The 19,843-nt window shown below is 38.0% G+C and overlaps 4 protein-coding genes and 1 long non-coding RNA gene across 9 annotated transcripts in view; 2 read left to right on the top strand and 3 right to left on the bottom strand.

The window, feature by feature from the left end:
• Positions 1-4,641, bottom strand: part of LOC143373387 (uncharacterized) — a 142,369-nt gene extending 137,728 nt beyond the window's left edge. The window contains exon 1 of the mRNA XM_076820647.1: positions 4,579-4,641. The gene's annotated coding sequence lies outside the window, so the exon portion shown is untranslated. The remainder of the gene's footprint in view (positions 1-4,578) is intronic.
• LOC143373660 (uncharacterized) overlaps positions 1-19,843 on the top strand; it is a 423,841-nt gene that overhangs the window by 213,520 nt on the left and 190,478 nt on the right. The gene's annotated exons all lie outside the window — the stretch shown is intronic.
• LOC143374872 (uncharacterized) overlaps positions 1-19,843 on the top strand; it is a 617,708-nt gene that overhangs the window by 489,712 nt on the left and 108,153 nt on the right. For both annotated transcript variants that reach the window (XR_013086762.1, XR_013086763.1), the window contains exon 2: positions 7,817-7,879. This is a non-coding gene — a long non-coding RNA (uncharacterized LOC143374872). The remainder of the gene's footprint in view (positions 1-7,816; positions 7,880-19,843) is intronic.
• Wech (tripartite motif containing 71 protein wech) overlaps positions 1-19,843 on the bottom strand; it is a 320,032-nt gene that overhangs the window by 260,009 nt on the left and 40,180 nt on the right. The window lies entirely within an intron of this gene.
• On the bottom strand, positions 1,139-3,629 carry LOC143371907 (uncharacterized). The gene has a single exon (XM_076817585.1). The coding sequence runs from the start codon at positions 3,289-3,291 to the stop codon at positions 2,113-2,115; it is 1,179 nt and encodes a 392-aa protein (XP_076673700.1). The 5' UTR covers positions 3,292-3,629; the 3' UTR covers positions 1,139-2,112.

Here is a 19,843-nt window from a genome sequence, read left to right as displayed (position 1 = left end):
GTGCGAAATAAAAGTAACGATGCGCTTCTCGATACCGCAGATGTACCTACCTAAGTAGCATTTCTGACGGAAATGAATTGTCCAGCTTTTGGGCCTGCGAACCCTGTCGTAGACCTTTGGCAGGTAGGTATCAGTTTCAACAGGCAATGCCACCCGTAGCGCCAGTAAGACCGACCCCGGTCCTTGCTATTCCAGAGGGTTTTCTTGCAGTGAAAATCAGTAATTTTGCAAGCGCAATATCTTAAAAATCAGTGGAAATAAAGTGTATACATTAAAGCTTATTGAATTTGTCTTGGAACGCACTATCAACTCAGGTCTTCAAAAAAAATAGTTCCATTTGAAAAACCGAACTTGACCATCGTATCTTTTAAACTAATAATCGAAAACAAAATTCGTTCGCGCTAATAAATGGGCCCCCTCGAACCATGCAATTCCCTATTTTTTTATATTTTTATCGACAATACTTTAAGAGATATCGCGCTGTCCACTCCTTAGTGGGACACCCTGTATATACCTCAAAGTTCCCTCGATACTTTTTAACGGCGAACGTTGAAAGACATGGTTTATGTCCAGTATTATTTTTAAATTAAATATTATTACATTTTTTAACATAAGAGATTTGTGCATACATTTCCCGGCTTCGCTAGAGTTTTCTGAGTTTTATGTTTCAAGTCTCATAACGATCCGTTAATATTTACTCAAGTTATCCCAATTTATGTTTAAAAAAATAATGATTTTACACGATGAAAAATTTTTTGTTTGTAATTTTTAGCTCGAATAGTAATGATTCGATAAACAAACTGTAAATAGAAAAAATGTGTGTCGTGACGAGCTTTACTACACTATATTTTTTAAAATACAGTTTAACAATATTTAATTTTCCAATGCTTTCTTTGCGTTTGGACAATAACGTTTCCCATTTTCGAGCGCTAGTCCCCTTATTGCATCCGACCCTTCAATTTCAAAGCATACAATTCGAATAAGGTACATCACCGAAGTGTAACACGCCGATCGTAATGAAATTTATGAATGCAATAATTCTTCTAAAAACATATAACGCTTTCTTTTTTATCAATCTATACATCAAATTACATTTTTGTCATTTTAGTTCCCCTTTTAAGCAGTCGGATTTTTTAATTTTTTTTTATTTTTTACTTTTAAGTTATATATAGCAATATTGTATGGCAAGAGCCGCAGCCTGTTTAGTTCGGGGAAACGTAGTGAGGGATGTTAAAAACTCTCCTCGGATTCAGATCACTACTTGCAAGTCATTCCAATTTTTTTATTTCTATTTCACAATTTTGAAAATTATATATCGTAGGACATTTCTAAAGACATCTCATTCGTCGAAATCGGTGTATCCGTACAGTCTCTAGAGCGTAACATCTGGACATACAAACATAGCCTGATAAACACAATACCCTCCTTTACGTGCCACAGTCGGGTAAAAACATTACGTTTTACATTTTATTAATACATAATCCACCGCAAGCAACAGTATATGCCCCTCGAACCGAGATTAGAAACCGCCGAATAGCCCAAATCTGCAGCTCGAAGAGAGATAACGGATAAACATAATATATCTTTTATTCTAATTTATCCAGATATTATCTTTGCCCATCTTTGTTCTCCAGCCGCTTCGCCGTGATTCATTCAAGCCTTCCTGACGACAAACAGTAATAGGGGAAATGCGGCAACAACGCGATATGACTCTCGATACGTATTGGCAACTATGTCTTTCCTACATTTATCGGTCAGCTTGGACTTCCACCGGTTCTGATGGTACATGGCGCGAATATACCATTAGCGTCGGTGATGGAGAATCATTGAAGCATAATTCTGTCATTTCTCGAGTCTGTCTCAAAACACGAGTTATAAATTCATTATTATTTCAACGTACGGTGCTTATTAGCGTTCAAACGCACCAGACCCGTCTGCACGGATGTCTACTGGAGGCAACTATACCCGCAAAAGCTTCCTTCTTGCCGATTCCACGACGTAAGTTGGTTGAAATGGTTTGTTTACTACATCGCGTATACGTACACACTTTTCCTAGCTTGTGTGAGCGTACGCACACATTCAAGGCCCGATGAGACGGCAGCCTTAATTGCATTATCTCATTCTCTGTATTTTCTTGTAATTCCCTTCTCCTTTCATCGCACACTTTTTTGTACTCCCTTCTTTTTTCTGGTAGCCTTCTTTGTCTCCTTTACCCCTTCTCCAGATCCTCAATGCTTTCCTGGCTTCCCTTTTCTTTTTTGTACAATTCGAATTCCACCACTTAAAGCTGCCCAATTTCCATGTTTTAATTTTTACTTCTTCTTTTCGTACTGCATTATTTATTTTTCTTATCATTTCTTCTACCATTTCATTCATCTCCGTCCTAATAAAGTTTGTTTTGTTTAATTCTATTTGAAACTCTCTCCTCCCTTCTTCTGTCCAGACTCTTCTCTCTCTCCACCTCTCCTTCTGATTTCCCTCTCGTTCTCCCCTTTTATTTCCCCCATACAGTTCTGCAATCAGAGGCATATGGTCTGACTCCACTCTCTCTTCCACTGTGAATTTCTTGATCTCTTCTTCCGCCTCGACATTTGTTATTATATAGTCAATTACCGTACTGCCTCTCGGCCCCGTACATGTATACTCTCCTTTCTCATCTCCCTCCATATTCCCATTCAGAATATTCCATCCTCTTTCCTCAACCACCTCTAATAACACCTTTCCCTCTGTGTTTTTAACTTTGTCTTTTGATCTCCTTACACCATGCTTTTCTTCTATTCTAAAATCGCCCCCTTCCTGTCCAATTCTTGCGTTGAAATCTCCTCCGATTATCAGTTTCTCCACATCCTTCTTCTCTATTATCTGGTCTAACTCTTCTTCCGTCTCCTTCATATCTCTGCTGTACACTGTTATTATTCTCCATTTTTCATTTTGTATCTTTATTCTTCTCTCTTCAATGTGTTTCGTTCCCGCGTTCGATCCCTCCTCTTCTATGCCCTTTCTTATGCCTGTGATAATTCCGCCTATCGCTCTCCCTTTTTTTCTCTCTCTGGTGGCATATTTACATTTCCATGAGAATTCTTGTGGCAATTTATCTTTCAATCCTTCCCATTGTTTCTCTTCAATCCACGTTTCTACTAATCCTATTACATCGATTTCTTTTAGGAAATCCCAAAACTGCTTGTCTTTGCTGAGTAATCCTGCTATATTCCAGTATCCTATTTTAAATGTATCTATTTCTCTTTGATTTCTTATTCCTTTCCCAATTCTGTGTACCCCCTCTCCCCACATATCTGCATCCGCAGGCGCGCGGGGAACGGGTGTTGGTATTGCCTTTTGTCGTGCTTTCGTTGTCCTTGTAAGCTCTGCGGTCCTCCTAAAATTTAGAGGTTCGCAGAACTTTGCCGACTCCAAAAATTTACTTCTTTCAGCCCACCATCCTCTTTCCAGATAAATGTCTTATCGTTGATTATTACTTTCCTGTACCCAACTTTCATCTTTGCCCCTTGCTCCCTTTCCACCTTGGCAATATCTTTAATGTTCCTTTGTATCTCCCTTTCCTTTTTCGTCAGGTCATTGTCAATAACCAGCCTCTTATCTTTCAATGTACTCTTCTTTAGCATTACTGCTCTTTTCTGTTGCCAGCTTCTTAAGGGGAGGTTCTGGTCTAAATGTCGATTTTTTTTTATTTCATTTTTCGAATGTTCAACCTTTTAGGAAAACGTGTTTAAAAGGATTTGTTGAAATTCGTAAAATTCCCCAAGTTATAGGCATTTGAGTAGCGGCAAATGCATGGGCAACAACTGTCCACTCCGGCGCTCACGTAAAACTTCAAATGCGTTTTACGGGGGGGACTAAAAAAAATTACAAAAAGTTGAAAATTTATAATTTTCAAAGGCGTTGAAAGGACGAAAAATACATGGAAAAGTGATTTCAAGCTTGAAGTGTTGTTATTCCCTCAAAAATGTAATTTTTGTAATTTTTTTAGTCCCCCCCCCCCTAGCCAAAAGAATAATCTTCAAAATAAACAAGGTTTCAGTCGAATCGGATAATAACTTTTGGAGATAGAGGTCCCACCGATTTGGATCAATTTCTTGACGCCTTGACTTTAACGACTCCCCAAGGCTGTCTGCAATGATTAATTATAAAACAAAAAATATATTTCTATAATCTAAGACATCCTTAATACAATGCAACAAGTCCCATTAAATTATATATAGTAGTTTTCCTTTAATTAATTCCTAAATATCACCTATTTTATTGGGCTCTAGACCAGAACCCCCCCTTAACTTTGCTATCAGTAGCCCTTTTTTTCTCCCCCCTTCCTATCCAGTATGCTTTTCTACCTGCAATTCGTGCCTTAACACATACTCCACCGTATCCTTCGGCGTCTCTTTACGTGGTAGATCTTCTCCTCTTAGGGTAATATTATTTCTTCTCTCTCTCTTTTCTCTAGCCTCTTTCTTCCATTCTAGCCCCTCCAGTCTTTCTGTCAGCCTCTCTGCCTGAACCTTCTTGGTCTCCAGCACTTCTATCCTTCCTCTCATTTCTTTCCTTTCCTTTTCCCATATCTCATACCTGCTCTTCCACTCGTCCCTCAGATCCTGCATTCCCTGCCTTAGATCTTTATTATCTTTTCTCAACTCTTCCATGTCTTTCTTAACTGCCAGCACAGCTTCCATCAATTTGTCTAATTTTGCATCCATTTCTTTTTTCTGCCCTGTCTTCTGGCTGTCCGGCGTTTCCGCAGTTTCTATAGCTACCTCAGTTTTCTTCAGCGGAGGCGACCTCCCTACTTTCCTCGCTTTTAAGAATTCTTCTTTTATTTCCCTTTCGGCCCTCAACCTCTCCTGCTCCTCCTCGCCGTCCCGTTTCCTCTTAAATGAGTCCAGTATCGAGCCTTCGCTGTCCGCTCTTCTTCTTCCCAGCTGTTCTGCCAACGATGGTCTTCCCCTTCTCCTGGTTTCCTTTTGCACTTTCCCACCTTCGCCTGCTTGGCTCATTAGAGTCTCCGCTCTTCTTTACCAACTGCTGTCTTCGCTTTGTCTTCTCACTTCTTCCACTCCCTAGATGTCACTTATGCTTGCCACGTATCTTGTACTTCGTGTACTCGTTTCACACCTTCTCTTCTTCACCTTTTATCTCACCATTCGGTACTTTATTAATTGTCGATTATACTGTCCACCGGAACCTTGTCTACTCCCCTGGTTTTCCACCCGGCCTCGTAATTTTCTGCGCACTTTTGCCACACTTTTCGTCTATTTCTTTCGTCTGTCTGCCGACACACGTTATTCTCTCACGCACGTCACGTGGTTCCCCCTCCAACACCAATAAATTATGCGTTAAAAATGTTGGATCTCTTCGTTCATTTTCATTAAATTACCATTAGCATTTAAGTTTCCTGCAACAAGACTTTCTACTATACATTCTAAGGAAGGGCGATTCTACTCGATTCTTCTAGACTCGATCGATGAATTCTCTTTCTGATGAATCGATTATTTTACAGATTATTTTAGGAATCGATTCTCGATAACTTGATTATTGTCTGACCAAGAATCAAGAAAAAAAATCAACATTTTTTCTATCTCTGTTCCACGAGGGAACGGACCTCCTCCGCGCAGCGTAACCCCATAGCATTGTTGAGAATTGTTTGCCTTTTTGTGTTTAATAGTAATAATTACTAGGTGAATATTAATTATCTGAATCTGCCAGGCAAGTTGCTAATTATTAATCGCTATCAATATGTATATTTAATTTTGTTTATTAAATAACTTTCAACTTTGTTATTAATATAAGTTTTGATTTAATAAAAAGGAAGCATGATATAATTAAGCTTTTAAATGTACACTTCGTATTTTTAAGAATTTCCTAATTATAATTTTTTATTTTTCCTTAAATTAAATAAACTACAACTGTATATAAAAACTGAAATTTTGTGTGTGTTGCACGCGCACGCATGTGTGTGAGTCATAGATGTACACACTATACCTTTTAAAACGATTTTATAATATATGCTTAAAATACTGAATATATGTATACTACATAATGTATTTTCCAATATAATGATTCAATAATAAATCTTTTTATCTCACAGTTAATTGATTCTATTCCTAATCATTCCTTTCATCGATTCTTCGATTTTTTTAGGAAATAATCGATTCTTAAGCATCGATATTTCATTAGAATCGATTCTTAAGTATCGATTTTTTTTTAATGGAATCGCCCTTCCCTAATACGTTCTCACCTCGCTTGGACACATTATTTAGTCTCTACACTTACTATAGCAAAAGGCCACTCTATTTCTATATAAGTTCTACGTTAAGTTGTAACTAAATGTGGCTTTTATATATTTACAGATAACACTAGTTTGCAGTCCTTTCTTGACATAGACTCCGTTATGAAATTCTTATGTAAGGTGGTCTCCTAAACTCAAAAATCGACATGAGACGAAATCCTATTGATACGTTTTCGAGATATTCCCCGACGAATATTTTGGTAATTTTTTAAGAAGACGACCCGACGTTTTTGGCTATATCTCGCGTTAGAGTTGATCGATTTGATCGCGATAACACTTAAATTTAAGATAATTAAATTGTATACAATTATGTCCTACAGTGTTTTCCAATCGGACTAATAGTTTAGGCGGAATCGAGCGAAACTTAAGAAAAATGTAATGTTTTTTGAAAATTCACTACATAGTCTGGAAAACATAGAAATTATCATGTGATGTCCAGTTTCTTATATTTTACGTAGAGTGCGCACCTTTACGAAGTAAACAAGCCAAATCTGAGCAAAATCCACACACAAATAAGGAAGATATGGGCGATAGAGCGGGAGTGCCTATTTTCAACTTTTTCCCTATTTTTGCATTTCTTCCTGTTTCTTGGCGAATTACGTATTTGTCTTGAATGAAAACAAATTTAAATGTATTTAATTTTTTTTATTTTATTTTTGAAAAGCAATTTTGGCTGTTTCTATTTCTTTTGCCCGTATTGAGATCAATTTCTCTTACAAAGAACCAGTCGTAGTCACCCATCATTCACTCATCCTAGAATCCTTGGTAGCGTCTCTCAATATTTTTCATCTGCCGATGAAATCTCTCGCCATGTTCATCGCTTACAACACCAAGATTTGGTGGGAAGAAATCCAAATGCGAGTGGAGGAAATGGATCTTCAAAGACATCTTAACTCCTACATTGAGAGAATTGAAGAAGTAAAAAGCATGTTACAGCAGAAGATCGATACAAATGATATTATTATATATAAAAAAAAAAGCAGGAAGGAATGCAAAAATGGGGAAAAAGTTGAAAATGACACTCCCGCTCTATCGTTCATAACTTCCTTATTTGTGTATGGATTTTGCTCAGGTTGAGCTTGTTTTCTTCGCAAAGGTGCGCACTCTACGTAAAATATTAGAAACTGGATGTCACATGATAATTTCTATGTCTTCCAGGCTTTGTATTGAATTTTTTATTTCAATTTCGGACCCAAAACATTACTTTTTTCTTAAGTCTCGCTCGATTCCGCATAACCTATTGGTTCGATTGCAGAAAACTGTAGGAAAGAATTGTATGTATTTAATTATCTTTAATTTAAGTTTCGTCGCGATCAAATTGGTCAAAACTAACGCAAGATATGGCCAAAAACATTGGGTCGTCTTCTTAAAAAATTACCAAAATATTCATCGAGCGATATCTCAAAAACGTATCCATAGAATTTCGTCTCATGTCGATTTTTGAGTTTAAGGGACCACCTTACATAAGAATTTCATAATGGGGTCTCGATCAAAAATAATTTTTTGGATTTTGTAAACTAGTGAATCGAAGCAGAAGATGATGCAGTGTGATCTACGTCAGACTATGTTTGCACAAATTGGCAGGTAGCGTTTTACATACGCAATTGTTCATTCAATTATCTTGACATATGAGCATGTATGATAATTTATAAATAATTAGTAAATGTGTCCTATTTCAGTTAACTATGCAGACGAAGAGAATTATTTTAACAGCTGAAAGAGAAAGTAACCCTGCTGCACAAGAAAATGAAATATACATATTTTCATGTATAAAATAATAATAATATTGACGAAAGATATAGTTATTATTTCTTTACTATTATTTTCATGACAAGATGATAAAATAGTCAAAGCAATACGTAAATTTAATATATGTACTATTCCAACGACCAAAGTATTAATAGCGGGACAGTATTTTGAATAAAACATTTACTGGTATTGAAATATTTATTTGTACAAAGTAAAAATATATCTGCTTAATATTATTTAATACATTTTTTGTTTGTATAAGTAGCTATTTTTATAATTGGCGCAATTTTTGTACATCATTACTTTTGTAAAGCTAAATAGCACATAATAAATTCACGACTTGGTGCGCATTTTTGTACCTTTTTTTAAAAAAGGTAATTTTGTGGAGATTTAAATAACGTTATTTCACGTATCTTTGTTGCCGAAGCCGACAGCCAGATGGAACGAGAACAAGTCTAAACGCTCACGCCCGTCGGGCATGCAAAGACTGAAATATCAGGTGTCCGAAAGACGGAGCGAGACAAGGTATCAACGCGTCGTCTGTCTCGTACCGTTCCTCGCTGGCTTTCAGTCCCTCTGGCTCACCCTCGCCTTCGCAGAACAGGAGTGAGACAAAAGTGGTGGAGATAGCGTCGAGCTCTTAATGTGTAGGCCCAATCGAGCTCTTAGCGAATAAATACTGTATATATCTCACAAGGAATGTTTGGTAACTCGAAAATTCAAAAACATTTTAAACTTTTCAGAAATGTAGTACAAGTGATCCTAAGAATGTAGCCACTGTTTTGTTTCGACAATGAAACATTCCTATGGGTGAAAACACCACCTCGAAGAAGTTGTAAATTTTCATAGTATCGCGAATACCTGCGAAACCATATAATACATCGCAAAAAAGTTTAATTCAAAGATTTATGGCTTTTGATATCCTGCAACATGGTGATAAAGAAACTCCGAAAAAATTAATTTTTCCCAGATTTATTTCAACCACCCTCTTTTTCAAAAATGTTTTTTCGCCATATTGTAAGCAATCAAAAACCATTACAACTTTGAATTAAACTTTTTTCTATATCTTTTACGGTTTCGCAGATATTTGCGATAATATGAAAACGTACAATTTCTTTGAGATGGTGTTTTCAGCCTTAAGAACGTTTCGTTACCGAAACAAAAAATGGCTACGTTATTAGCATCACTTGATGTTATAAGCTAGTAAGGATGCCGCAGTAGGAAAACTGGGAGCTTAATTAGGGGCACGTTTAAAGCAGATCACTACAAATATATTTACACTGTGTACAACAGCTATGATTTGAATTATAATAAAACAATGCGAAATTTTACACAAGCCTTCAAGTAGTTGAGCGAGAGTATTTTAATAATTAAAGCGATAGCAAGATTTGCGCGTAGCAGATTTGCGAACAGCAGGTTTCGAAGCGAGAAGAATACTTAATAGCGTGGTCGCGAGCAGAGTGCGATCCAGAGAGCGATTTCCTGGAAGATAGAGTCCCCCTTCCATCGATTGCAAGTAGATGGAAGGGGCCGTGATCGACGCTCCACATGAGTCAGCGGGCCGTTGCCAAAGATCACCTAATTAGCGGCCAGGTCTAGGAGATGGCGTTAGGTTGTCGCTTTCCCGGACACTTGAACTACATTTCTGCCAAGTTTCAAGTTTCTTGGAATTGTCGAGTTGTTGAAAATTCCTTCTCGGTTCTTATAAGCATAACAATACGGAACAAAATCCATCTTTTTTAGAAAAGATCAACTTAGAATTCGTGATTAATACATTTTTTACTTAAGAGGGTATTCTCATGTAACGAGGCGTTTTCGTCGCGTTATTTCGGAATTTTTTTTACAAAGAACCTATCAATTTTAATATTATTCAGTTTGTAGCTACATACATATTTATTGATATTTAAATCAGAGACCATAACTGTTATAACCTAAATTTTAAAAGTTATGACATAAGAGTTAATATTTTTCTTTAAATGATGTTTAGAGAGAACTCAAAACTGTTGAGAAAAGTGCGGTTTATTTGAGATACAGATTGATAATGAGTTGATACAATAGAGACGTAACAATTTCGACGAATGTTGTCGAGATACGAGAGACTACTGCTCTGTATAACCGAGTACTCGGGTCGGTCACGAGAAAGAGAGTGTGTGTATGAGTGTATGTGAGGTGTTGTGCGGAAGAATATGTATGTATGATCGCGAAAAAAAAATACGAAGTCGATCGCCAGGCCAAGTATTTGACTGAAAGCACCTATATGTACTTGCAGCTCATTTTGATTTCACATCCTTTTTTTATTTTATACTTATTATTATCTTCTATTTTTTCTGATTTATTTGATTTCATGTACTTGGCGTATTATTATTTTACTTTTTTGGAGTTTTTATGGGGATACATATTTCTTAAAACTTTAAAATAATAAAATTATACATGAAAATGTGCTTAGTGCATTTGCTCGTGCAACAGGGTACTTTCTCTTTCTCTTCTGCTCAGGATTATCTGTATAATTTATATAGAAATAGAGTGGCATTTTGCTATAGTAAGTGTAGAGACTACAAAATGTATCCAAAGAAGGTGAGAGTGTATGGCAGACAGTCTTGTTGCAGGAAATTTAAATGCTAATGGTAATAATTCAGCGAAAATGAACGAAGAGATCCAATATTTTTAACGCTCAATTTTTTGGTGTTGGGTTAAAATTAATTTAGTATGTTTATTGGTGAATTAGAATATTGTTAATAGGAAACTAATAAAAGCAATGAATAGCGTGGCAACAACTGTGGATTTTAAAGTATTACGAATGTATTTCACAAAAGAATGAAAAATATCAAGGAAGATGTGTAACGAAAACAGATAAATCTTAATATTTTTTAATCACTTCATTGGTCGACAAATTTCTGCATAATTTATTGACAATTGCCTTTAAATAAAAATGAACTTTGTGTTATGTGTGTGTGTGCGTGTGCGTGTGCGTTTGCGTGTGCCTGCGCCTGTGCGCATACTGCACACTAAATGTGTACATGTAGAATAAATATGACTGCGTTTCTAATATGTTTATGTATTTTAGATTCTAACGGAGTTATTGTAAATTATTAATACTAAGACAATTAACATTTTTTTTGGTTTACCATCTGCCTTCAGCAATAATACTTTTTTTGCTCTAATGACAGCGCAATTCTTTTTTGTCGACGTCGTTCGGTTGAAAATTTACTATTTAATCCGTCCTCAGATTGCTGAAAATGGCAATTTATTTGTAATAAACTCGATTTCAGTTGCTTCATTTTACGCTGACGTATTGGGCGTATACGAGCCACTTCAGCCTTTTTGCTCTTACTTCTATTAATGAAAGCATTTTATGAGGAACACTAAAATTTAGGTCTTGAGGAAAATACTCTATAATATTGAATTCAAACATTTTTATCAAGTGCGGGCGCATTAAGCTATTGTACTTTGTCTGTTTTAATATCAAATAATAACGAAACAGCAATGGCTATTGCGAAAACACCGCAATCGCTACTGTTCGGTAGCACAGTAGGAAATTTGACAGGATATTGGATAAAGACATATGTTGGAAACAATTTTTTCAAAAATTGTTCTTGATCCTTCTCTAACCTTTTATTATTCAAAGAATCATAAATAAATATATTTTTGCTGTCGTATTAGCTGCATACCCAATGACCTCTTCCATACAATAACCAATTATCATTATCATTCGCATTATCTCTCGACAACGAACTATATAAAAATTGTATATGCTTTTCATTTGTCGGTATGGGTTATATTGTATCAAGTAATTGCACCTACCACGTTTCAGCAGGTCTATAATATGAATGATTTTGTAAAAGGTAATTGAAACGATCCATATCATCATTCCATAACCATTCACTATGAAAAATTTAATTTCTATGTTTTTCGGTAAACGTCAATATTCCATGTTTATTTTCTACCTGTATAGACAGTTCAGTACAAAGAACTAAAATTACTTTTTATTTTTTCGTATTGCAACTTTCTTAAAAGTTATACTCGAGACTCGGCGCAATGCAGCCTATCGAGTGGTGTTATAAGATAAGGCGCGATGCAGCCAGTAAAGTTTACTCGGAATAGCGCAAAGCAGCTCAGCGAGTGTACTTTACTTATTTTTCGAATATTCCAACCTATAAAAAACGAGAAATTTGTAATAAACAGTAATATGCTACGTATTATTATAAATAATTATAAATAAAATGTAAACGTCACTTATCAAATTATATTGTTGTTTTTGCTTATCCTACTAAGTAGAGTAGAACGCCCTTCCAAGGGACCTGATACTAAAAAGGTACACATTTCAATAAAGAAGTAGATTAGCAAAAATCTGCGCAGACTATTTTATTTAACTGCACATACATCTGTATACACGTGTAATGAAACAATAATCTTATATTCGTTGAAAATATGTTCGTTTCATTATGCGTACAGATAGTGTCGGTTTATTCAAGGTCCAACTGACGCGCTGCACCTCCAATTTTCCTCTATAGCAGCATTGAAACCAAGCAAGATTAGAGTGAGCATTTAATCTCTTTCTAGGAGACCACCGTGCAGGTCACAGGGTGGACGGAAAGCAGAGTGAGTTCTGAAAGACCACGTCTTGACTCGATGGGATCACCGTAAGGAATTTTTGCTATTGGGCAGGCCATAACGGTCACGAATTATATACGTTCGCAACCGGGGAAACCTACCCTTACTTAAGGTTGCCAGCAGCAAGCGACGCACCAGGAGAAAATCGGTCACCCATCTTTCCCCGGTACGCGCCCCACGATGCTTAATTTCGGTGATGGAACGAGAACCGGTGTTTCATCGCGGCCACCGCCGCTGGCTCATTATGCGTACAGCTTAATTAATAATAATAAAGCACACTTACACGAAAGGAAATGAAGAAGAATTTCTGGACGCCGTAACATGCGGGAGCTCCGGTCGCCCGCTTTGTTGTTCTTTTGCTTTAAGACTGACCTTCCAATGTGCGACGGACGACGGTCGCACTAGTGCAAGGGAGAAACAGATACAAGTATGTTTAAACAGAGAAGTATCTCCCTTACACTAGTGGGACCGTCGCCGGCCGCACATTGGAACGTCAGCCTTTAAGGTCTGCGATCACATATCCGTTCCGTGTCAGTTTCATGTCAGTTCCGTGGTCGCAAAAGGTATCGGTTGCTGATTTTGGAATGGAGCAGCGTGCACTTGTCAGTTCCGTGAAATTCGACGATCTCTCCGTACCTGTCAGTTCCGGGTCGTCAGGATCAGTGTTAAAAAATAACGTTTGAGTGCTTTACAATGGAGCAGCGGACACTTGTCTGTGTCAGGGATGTCAGCAGATGTCAGTGTAGAACCAATATCCGTTCAGTAACACTAAAATTTGGTTGCCAACGATATTTGGGCATTTGGACTGACGGAGTCCTAAAATCGCGGAAAGGTGAAAGGGAGAACCTTCTTTTATGATCGTGAAAGTTTCTCGGGTCGAGCTCACGCACCACGGCACTTCAGGGGTCCTAGACCCTAGAGTCATAAAGACAAGGACAGCAATAGGCCACTCAGTAAAGAAAATGGGAATTTCTATAATTAATAATAGGTCTCCATACAAATACCGCCAATGGGTTGCTGGAGTTTTTGCAATGAAAATTATACCAAACATGATATAATTCTGATTGTTCTTAATGATTGTAATGAAAAGAGTTTTGTATTTGAATTTTGCGCGGTAAGGTATAGGGTAAGATCGGATGCATGAATGCTGGGTGTTAGGGAAATGGAGCTGGATGTGCGTTTCAACAGGACGTGCAAACTTTAGAACTTTTTCACACGGCGATACATGTGTCGCGATACGTGTATGATGCATACCGATTTTCCATTGATCATTATAGCTTGCATAGGAACCGTTCACACGACGATTCTCGTATCGCGATACTGATTTTGTCTACCCCGCAAACGTTGGCCGCACGATACTTTTGTCTGAAGTCGACAGATGGAACGTGGAAACGAGCGGACTCTTTCACATGACGCAGGGCAAAACACGTATAGCGATACGTGTCAATTATTTGTTCTTCAATAAAAAATATCTTCTCGTGCCCGATTAATTTTAGGACAAAATATTTCTCTGAAAAATGAATGAGATTGAAGCGTTATCTATTTGGATTTTACACAAAAGATGTAGTAAAAAACAAGCGAAGAGGAAGCATTGGATTCATCCCATAAACAGTATTAAGGCGGGATCTCCAACCTGCGACTGGTCGCAGCGACCGGTCGCAGTACACTGTTTCAATGGGGAAGCATGCATCTGTTCTCCTACAAGCATCTGCGATCGTCGGGTATGTGCCAGGCGAATAAGCCTGACGCGAGTCTGTTTGAGTACCAGCCTAGGCTACTCGAGACGCAACACAATGCGATTGGGTACCTGTTTCCCATTATACCTAGTCGCAGGCTGGGCACTGCGACCACCGGTCGCTAGACTGCGCCCGAAGGGAGTTTAGCGAGCAGTCGCACTGCAACCCATTGCCACAGTGGAACAGATTTCCAAGAAATAAGGAAAGAAGTCAGAATTCAAAAGATATGGGAGTATGTATTTTTATATGACACCTGTGGACTATTAATATGAACACCTAAAAAAGGCGAAAATATCATGACGCCTACTTCTGATCTGTATGTAAACACGTGTCTATGTTTGTATGTATTTTTCGTGCAGCATTTTAAATCGAGTGTTTTAATTTTTGGTGATATAAAAGAGAAAAAAATGGATCCCAAATTAGAGGTATCGATTCTGCTAAGCAATAGCAAATAATTAGTTACATAAAGTTTTTTTTCCATAAGAAACCAATTGAAAAATTGTCAGCAATCATCGACTTTTTAGTTGCCTTCCGGGAATTTCCGATCGAATTTTTTGTTTGTTTTAGAAGTAATCACCATAATCTGGTTCTTGCTACTGCGGGAAAAGCATTTGCGAATATTTGGCAGTAATGGATTAAATACGTGTATTCTATGTCGCACAGTTGGGATGAATCGCAAGAAATAGGGGAAAAATGCAACATCCCGTATTTCGCATTTAAAAATGCCGAATATTATTTAGGAAATTGATACAAAAAGTGTTAATATACTAGTTTGACCGTATTTAAGAAAATAACGCCAATGCGTCATGAATTAACGTCAATAACTCCAAAGAAACTAAAAGAATTTGATAACTATGCCATGGAAAGTGCAGTGTCCGTATCGACACACGCGCGAAGTTCCATGATGTAGCGGGTCACGATTTACTACAGCTTTATAACACTAAACCTCTGGCCCCCTACACGATATAAAGTAAGTAGGAAACATGTGCTAAGTAACTATCAGAACAGCGGAACAATTTTTAGGCTTAATCCCCAATTGCTACAAGCTAATTCCTGTACGTTCGGCAGGCAATAAACCATGTTTCGCTTCAGTATAAAGGAATAATAAGTATAGTCGGAACGTTGACCGTGACGAAAATTAATTTTATGGTCCGCACAATTACCAAAAGAAGAAGATGTTCTTATATTAGATCGAAGAATGTTTCCCTGGCAAGGGGGTAGGAAACGAAATTATTCTGCAGAAAGACCAGTACGCCTCGCGGAGAGCCGCAGGAAGAACAGGGGTGGTCTGCTGACTGCGCCTGATGCCGCCTGCTTTGTCCAATCGTCAAATTCAAGACCGATCTCTTATCTCTTGAATAAAAACACGCGTTGGAATATCAAAACAACAAATGCAGGACCGATTGGTCATAATATAATCTCCCTATGCCTTGCGTGTTTATACTTGAGAGATAAGAGATCGGTCTCGAATTTGTCGGGAGGACGAAGCAGGCGGCATTCCGCACAGTCAGTGGACTATCTCCCTTCACCTATTCGCTGATTTCGGGAATTTTCGCGATTCTCTACCTTATTCTGCGATCTTTAAACGTTTGTAGCTCGGAGCAACGTTAACCGATTTTGATGAAATTTTAGGCACGTATACAACTTACTGCAATCTACAAACGGTTTTTTTGAATTTTCATTACAAGCTCACAAAAAAAAGTTTAAAAATCGATCTTTACTATTCTTTTCGCTATTCCAACCAAATACATTTTTTTTCAAAACGACGAAATGCGTCAGTTAGCAAACTAATCCTTCTAGCTTCTCAAAGAAACTCAAGTTGTTTGGACCAATTCTAAAAAAGTTATGCGATTTTAAAAAGTGTCCGAATATTAATGCGAGCCACTGTACGTGCGGCCCGAAGTCATTATAGATATGTACCAACCACTGACAGAGCAATATACGGATTAACTCAGGCTGAAGAATGTCTAAAATTCTTAAAGGCCCCATCACGTGCTTGATTGCCCTTTAGAAATGTGACAAACGGATATTGTGGAAACGTTCTTGGGAAAATATGAAATTACCGATCGTAAACAACGAATGAATATTCACCTCGCTGTGAAAAATTCATCCGGCTGATCGGTCATACCGTCTCGCCAGGGTCGCGGTTTATGACCGTATTGTCCCGCGAGCCGGTTGTGGACAACGGTACGTGCCGGTCCCAAGTCCCGGTGTAGCACCCGGTGACAGAGCAATCAACGGATTAACTCAGTGTGAAGAAAGTTGAACCCCCTGCAAAAAACGACACGGTGTCGATTGTCCCTGTTCGACATCAGGTACACAAATGCTTCCCGACGAACGCTTCGAAAACAAGCAATTGCCTACCGTAAACGAATGAAGAAATGTCGCTTCGAAAAATTCTAAATTACCGGCTATAAAAGATAATTGGAATTTCCGCCTCGCTCTGAGCCTACTTTTGTCCCACAAGGCGAAACATGCAGAAATATACCAAATACTGTTCACAAAATATTGTTACATTCCTGCGAGAGTATAAAATATTTTCGCAACCTTCCAATCGGCCAATTGGGTGGAAAGACCCACGATGAAGCCAGAAATAAAGATTATAAAAATTATAGAAAAAATTGTAGGTCCAAAGATTCTCACTGCAATACAGACGAAGATGTTTTAAACTTTTTATCCATTTGCCGAAAGAAAATCAAAAATCTTCTTTTATAATGTAGCTTAATATGATTCGGCATTTCGATTGCGAAAAGTGGCATGCTGAATAGTTTCTCTATTTCTTGAGATTCCGGCCCACTGTGCATTGGAACAAAAGTGGGTTCAGAGTGAAGCGTCAAATCATTTGTTGCTTTCGACCGGTAATTTCAAATTGTCCTAAGAACGTTTCGACAACATCTGTTTGCCAGCATCTCTAAAGGGCAATCAAGAACGTTGTGCCGTCTTTGATAATTTTAGGCGTTCTTCAGTCTGAGTTAATCCGTAAATTACTCTGTCGTTGGATGGTACATACCTATAATGACTTCGGACCCGCACGATGGTACTGTTTTCAACCGCCGCATCGACTCGTTGGTCAATATGGTCATAAACCGCGACCCTGGCGAGACGCTCTGGCCGATCAGCCTGTTTTTGTTGGGAATCAGATGTGGCATTTTCCTCCACTAACAAAATAAGAAGATATTCTTATGTTAGATCGAAGGATGTTTCAGCCACAGGAAGAAAAGTGGTGGTCCACTGACTGCACGTGATGAGGCCTGCTTTGTTCTCCTTCTCCGAGAGATATCCCGTATCTCTTAAATATAAACACGCGTTGGAATATTAAAACAAAAGCACGCGCTGACGTATTCGGATGTGAGAGAAGGTGGGCCATTGAGACGATAGAATATTTTGAGCTATAATTTTTTCTATAATTTTTAAAATCTTTATTTCTGGCTTCTTCTTGGGTCTCTTCACCGAATTGGCCGAGTGAAGGTTGCCAAAATATTTTATACATTCGCAGGAATGTATTAACACTTTGTGAACAGTATTTGGTATATAGGATGACATGGATACAGGTTTACAAATATTTCTGCACTTCCCCCGGTTTATTTATCAAATTCTTTTAGTTGTACTGAAATTATTGACAAAATAACGTTAGTTTCTTAAATAACGCCAAACCTTCGTATCAGTTGTATATTAACACTTTTATTAACTTCCTTAATAAAATTTGGCATTTTTGAATGCGAAATATAGGATGTTGCATTTTTCCCTTATTTCTTGGGAATCAGTTCCCCACTGTGCGACATAGAATACAGGCAAAACTGAAATAACAGAGGATCGCAGCGGATTAAAATCGTTTAAAAAAGAAATTTGCTTGGAAATTCCCGGAAGGTAACTACAAGACCGATAATTACTGATATTTTTTCGATGGGTTTCTTATGAGAAAAAAAACTGTCTGTAACTAATTATTTGCTATTACTTAGCAAAATCGATACTACTCATTTGGGACCTCATTTTTTTTTCTTTTATATCACCAAAAATTAAATGACTCGATTTAAAATTCTACACGAAAAATACATACAAACTTAGACACGTGTTTACACACAGATCAGGCATAGGCATCATGATATTTTTACCTTTTTTAGGAGTTCATATTAGTAGCTTACAAGAAATATATAAAAATACATAATCCTCCCTCAACTTTTGAATTCTGACTCGTTTCCTTGTTTCTTTGAATTTTGTCCCACTGTGGCAATGGACTTGGTCGCAGGCAAGGAGATTCAGCCTAGGACCAGTCGCTGGGCCAAGTCGCTGCGACCGCTCGCAGCGACCAGTCGCAGGTAGGAGATCCCACCTTTAGACATGAAGAGGGAACTTTTCGTTTGCCGATTTCATACGAAAACTATCATGCGGCCGACGTTTGCGGGATACACGAAATCAGTATCACGATACGAGAGTTGTTCTGTGAACGCTCGTATAAACAATGTATAATTGGTATCCACCATATACGTATCATACGTGTATCGCCATGTGAATAAAATCGCCATGTAACCCCCTGTGAAAGAGCTCTGTAGTTGCAACGTAATTACGTAATACATATACCTATGTACCTTAAAGGTCTGTGCACACATATCCGTTCCGTGTCAGTTCCGTATCCGTACGGTGTCCGTGCGGTGTCCCTAATTTCACTGACAACTGTGTAGGAGGCCTGCTCTGGCGCGGTCAGTCCCAATTCAGCCGTTTCTGCAAGCCTGCTGTACAGTTCTTTCAGTCAGTAGGTGACAAAAGTATTCGTACACCCTTAAAAACAGAATAACATTTTTAAAATTGGTCCAAACGACGTGATTTTTTTTAGAAGGTAGAAGTATTGGTTTCCTAAGTAGGTGGAGTGTTTCGTTGTTTTGAAAAAAAATCACAATTGGTCGATATAGCGAAGAAAATAATGAAGGTCGCTTTTTCCACTTTTTTTCTGTGCCTGCAACGAAAATTTAAAAATCCCTTCAGTAGGTAGATTTAAGTAAGTTTTACTCCAATGCTGGTACATAGTAAAACATCTGGTTTCCTGTAAATGGGTGCTTTCGTCGACATCAGCAATCCACTGCTAATTATTAATGTAAAAGTACATTTTAATCTATACAATCTCATCCACGCGCTATTATATTAAAAAATTACACGCAATTACTCGCGACGAGGGCCAACGCACTTCGCGTAGGGACCCGGGAACAGGTAGTTTGCGCGCGCGGGGTCTATTCAAATCCCTTATCGCTCGAGTATATACTCGCGCGCAAATATCAAAACAGAAGGACCCGTGACGATTGATTGCAAGAAAAGGGTGGCCATAGGGATGTCAGTATATTAGGACCAATCGGACCTGCTTTCCTTGCAGACGTGAAGTTGTCACCTCTTCATAGTTATATCTCCCCCCCCCCCCCATGGCCCATCTTTGCTTGTAGCCAATACATCGCGCATCCTTTTG

The sequence above is a fragment of the Andrena cerasifolii genome, chromosome 1 (genome assembly GCF_050908995.1).
Source record: "Andrena cerasifolii isolate SP2316 chromosome 1, iyAndCera1_principal, whole genome shotgun sequence".
NCBI classification, from domain to species: Eukaryota; Metazoa; Arthropoda; class Insecta; order Hymenoptera; family Andrenidae; genus Andrena; species Andrena cerasifolii.
Note: the sequence above shows the minus strand (reverse complement) of the source record. Positions and strands in the feature narration are given on the sequence as shown.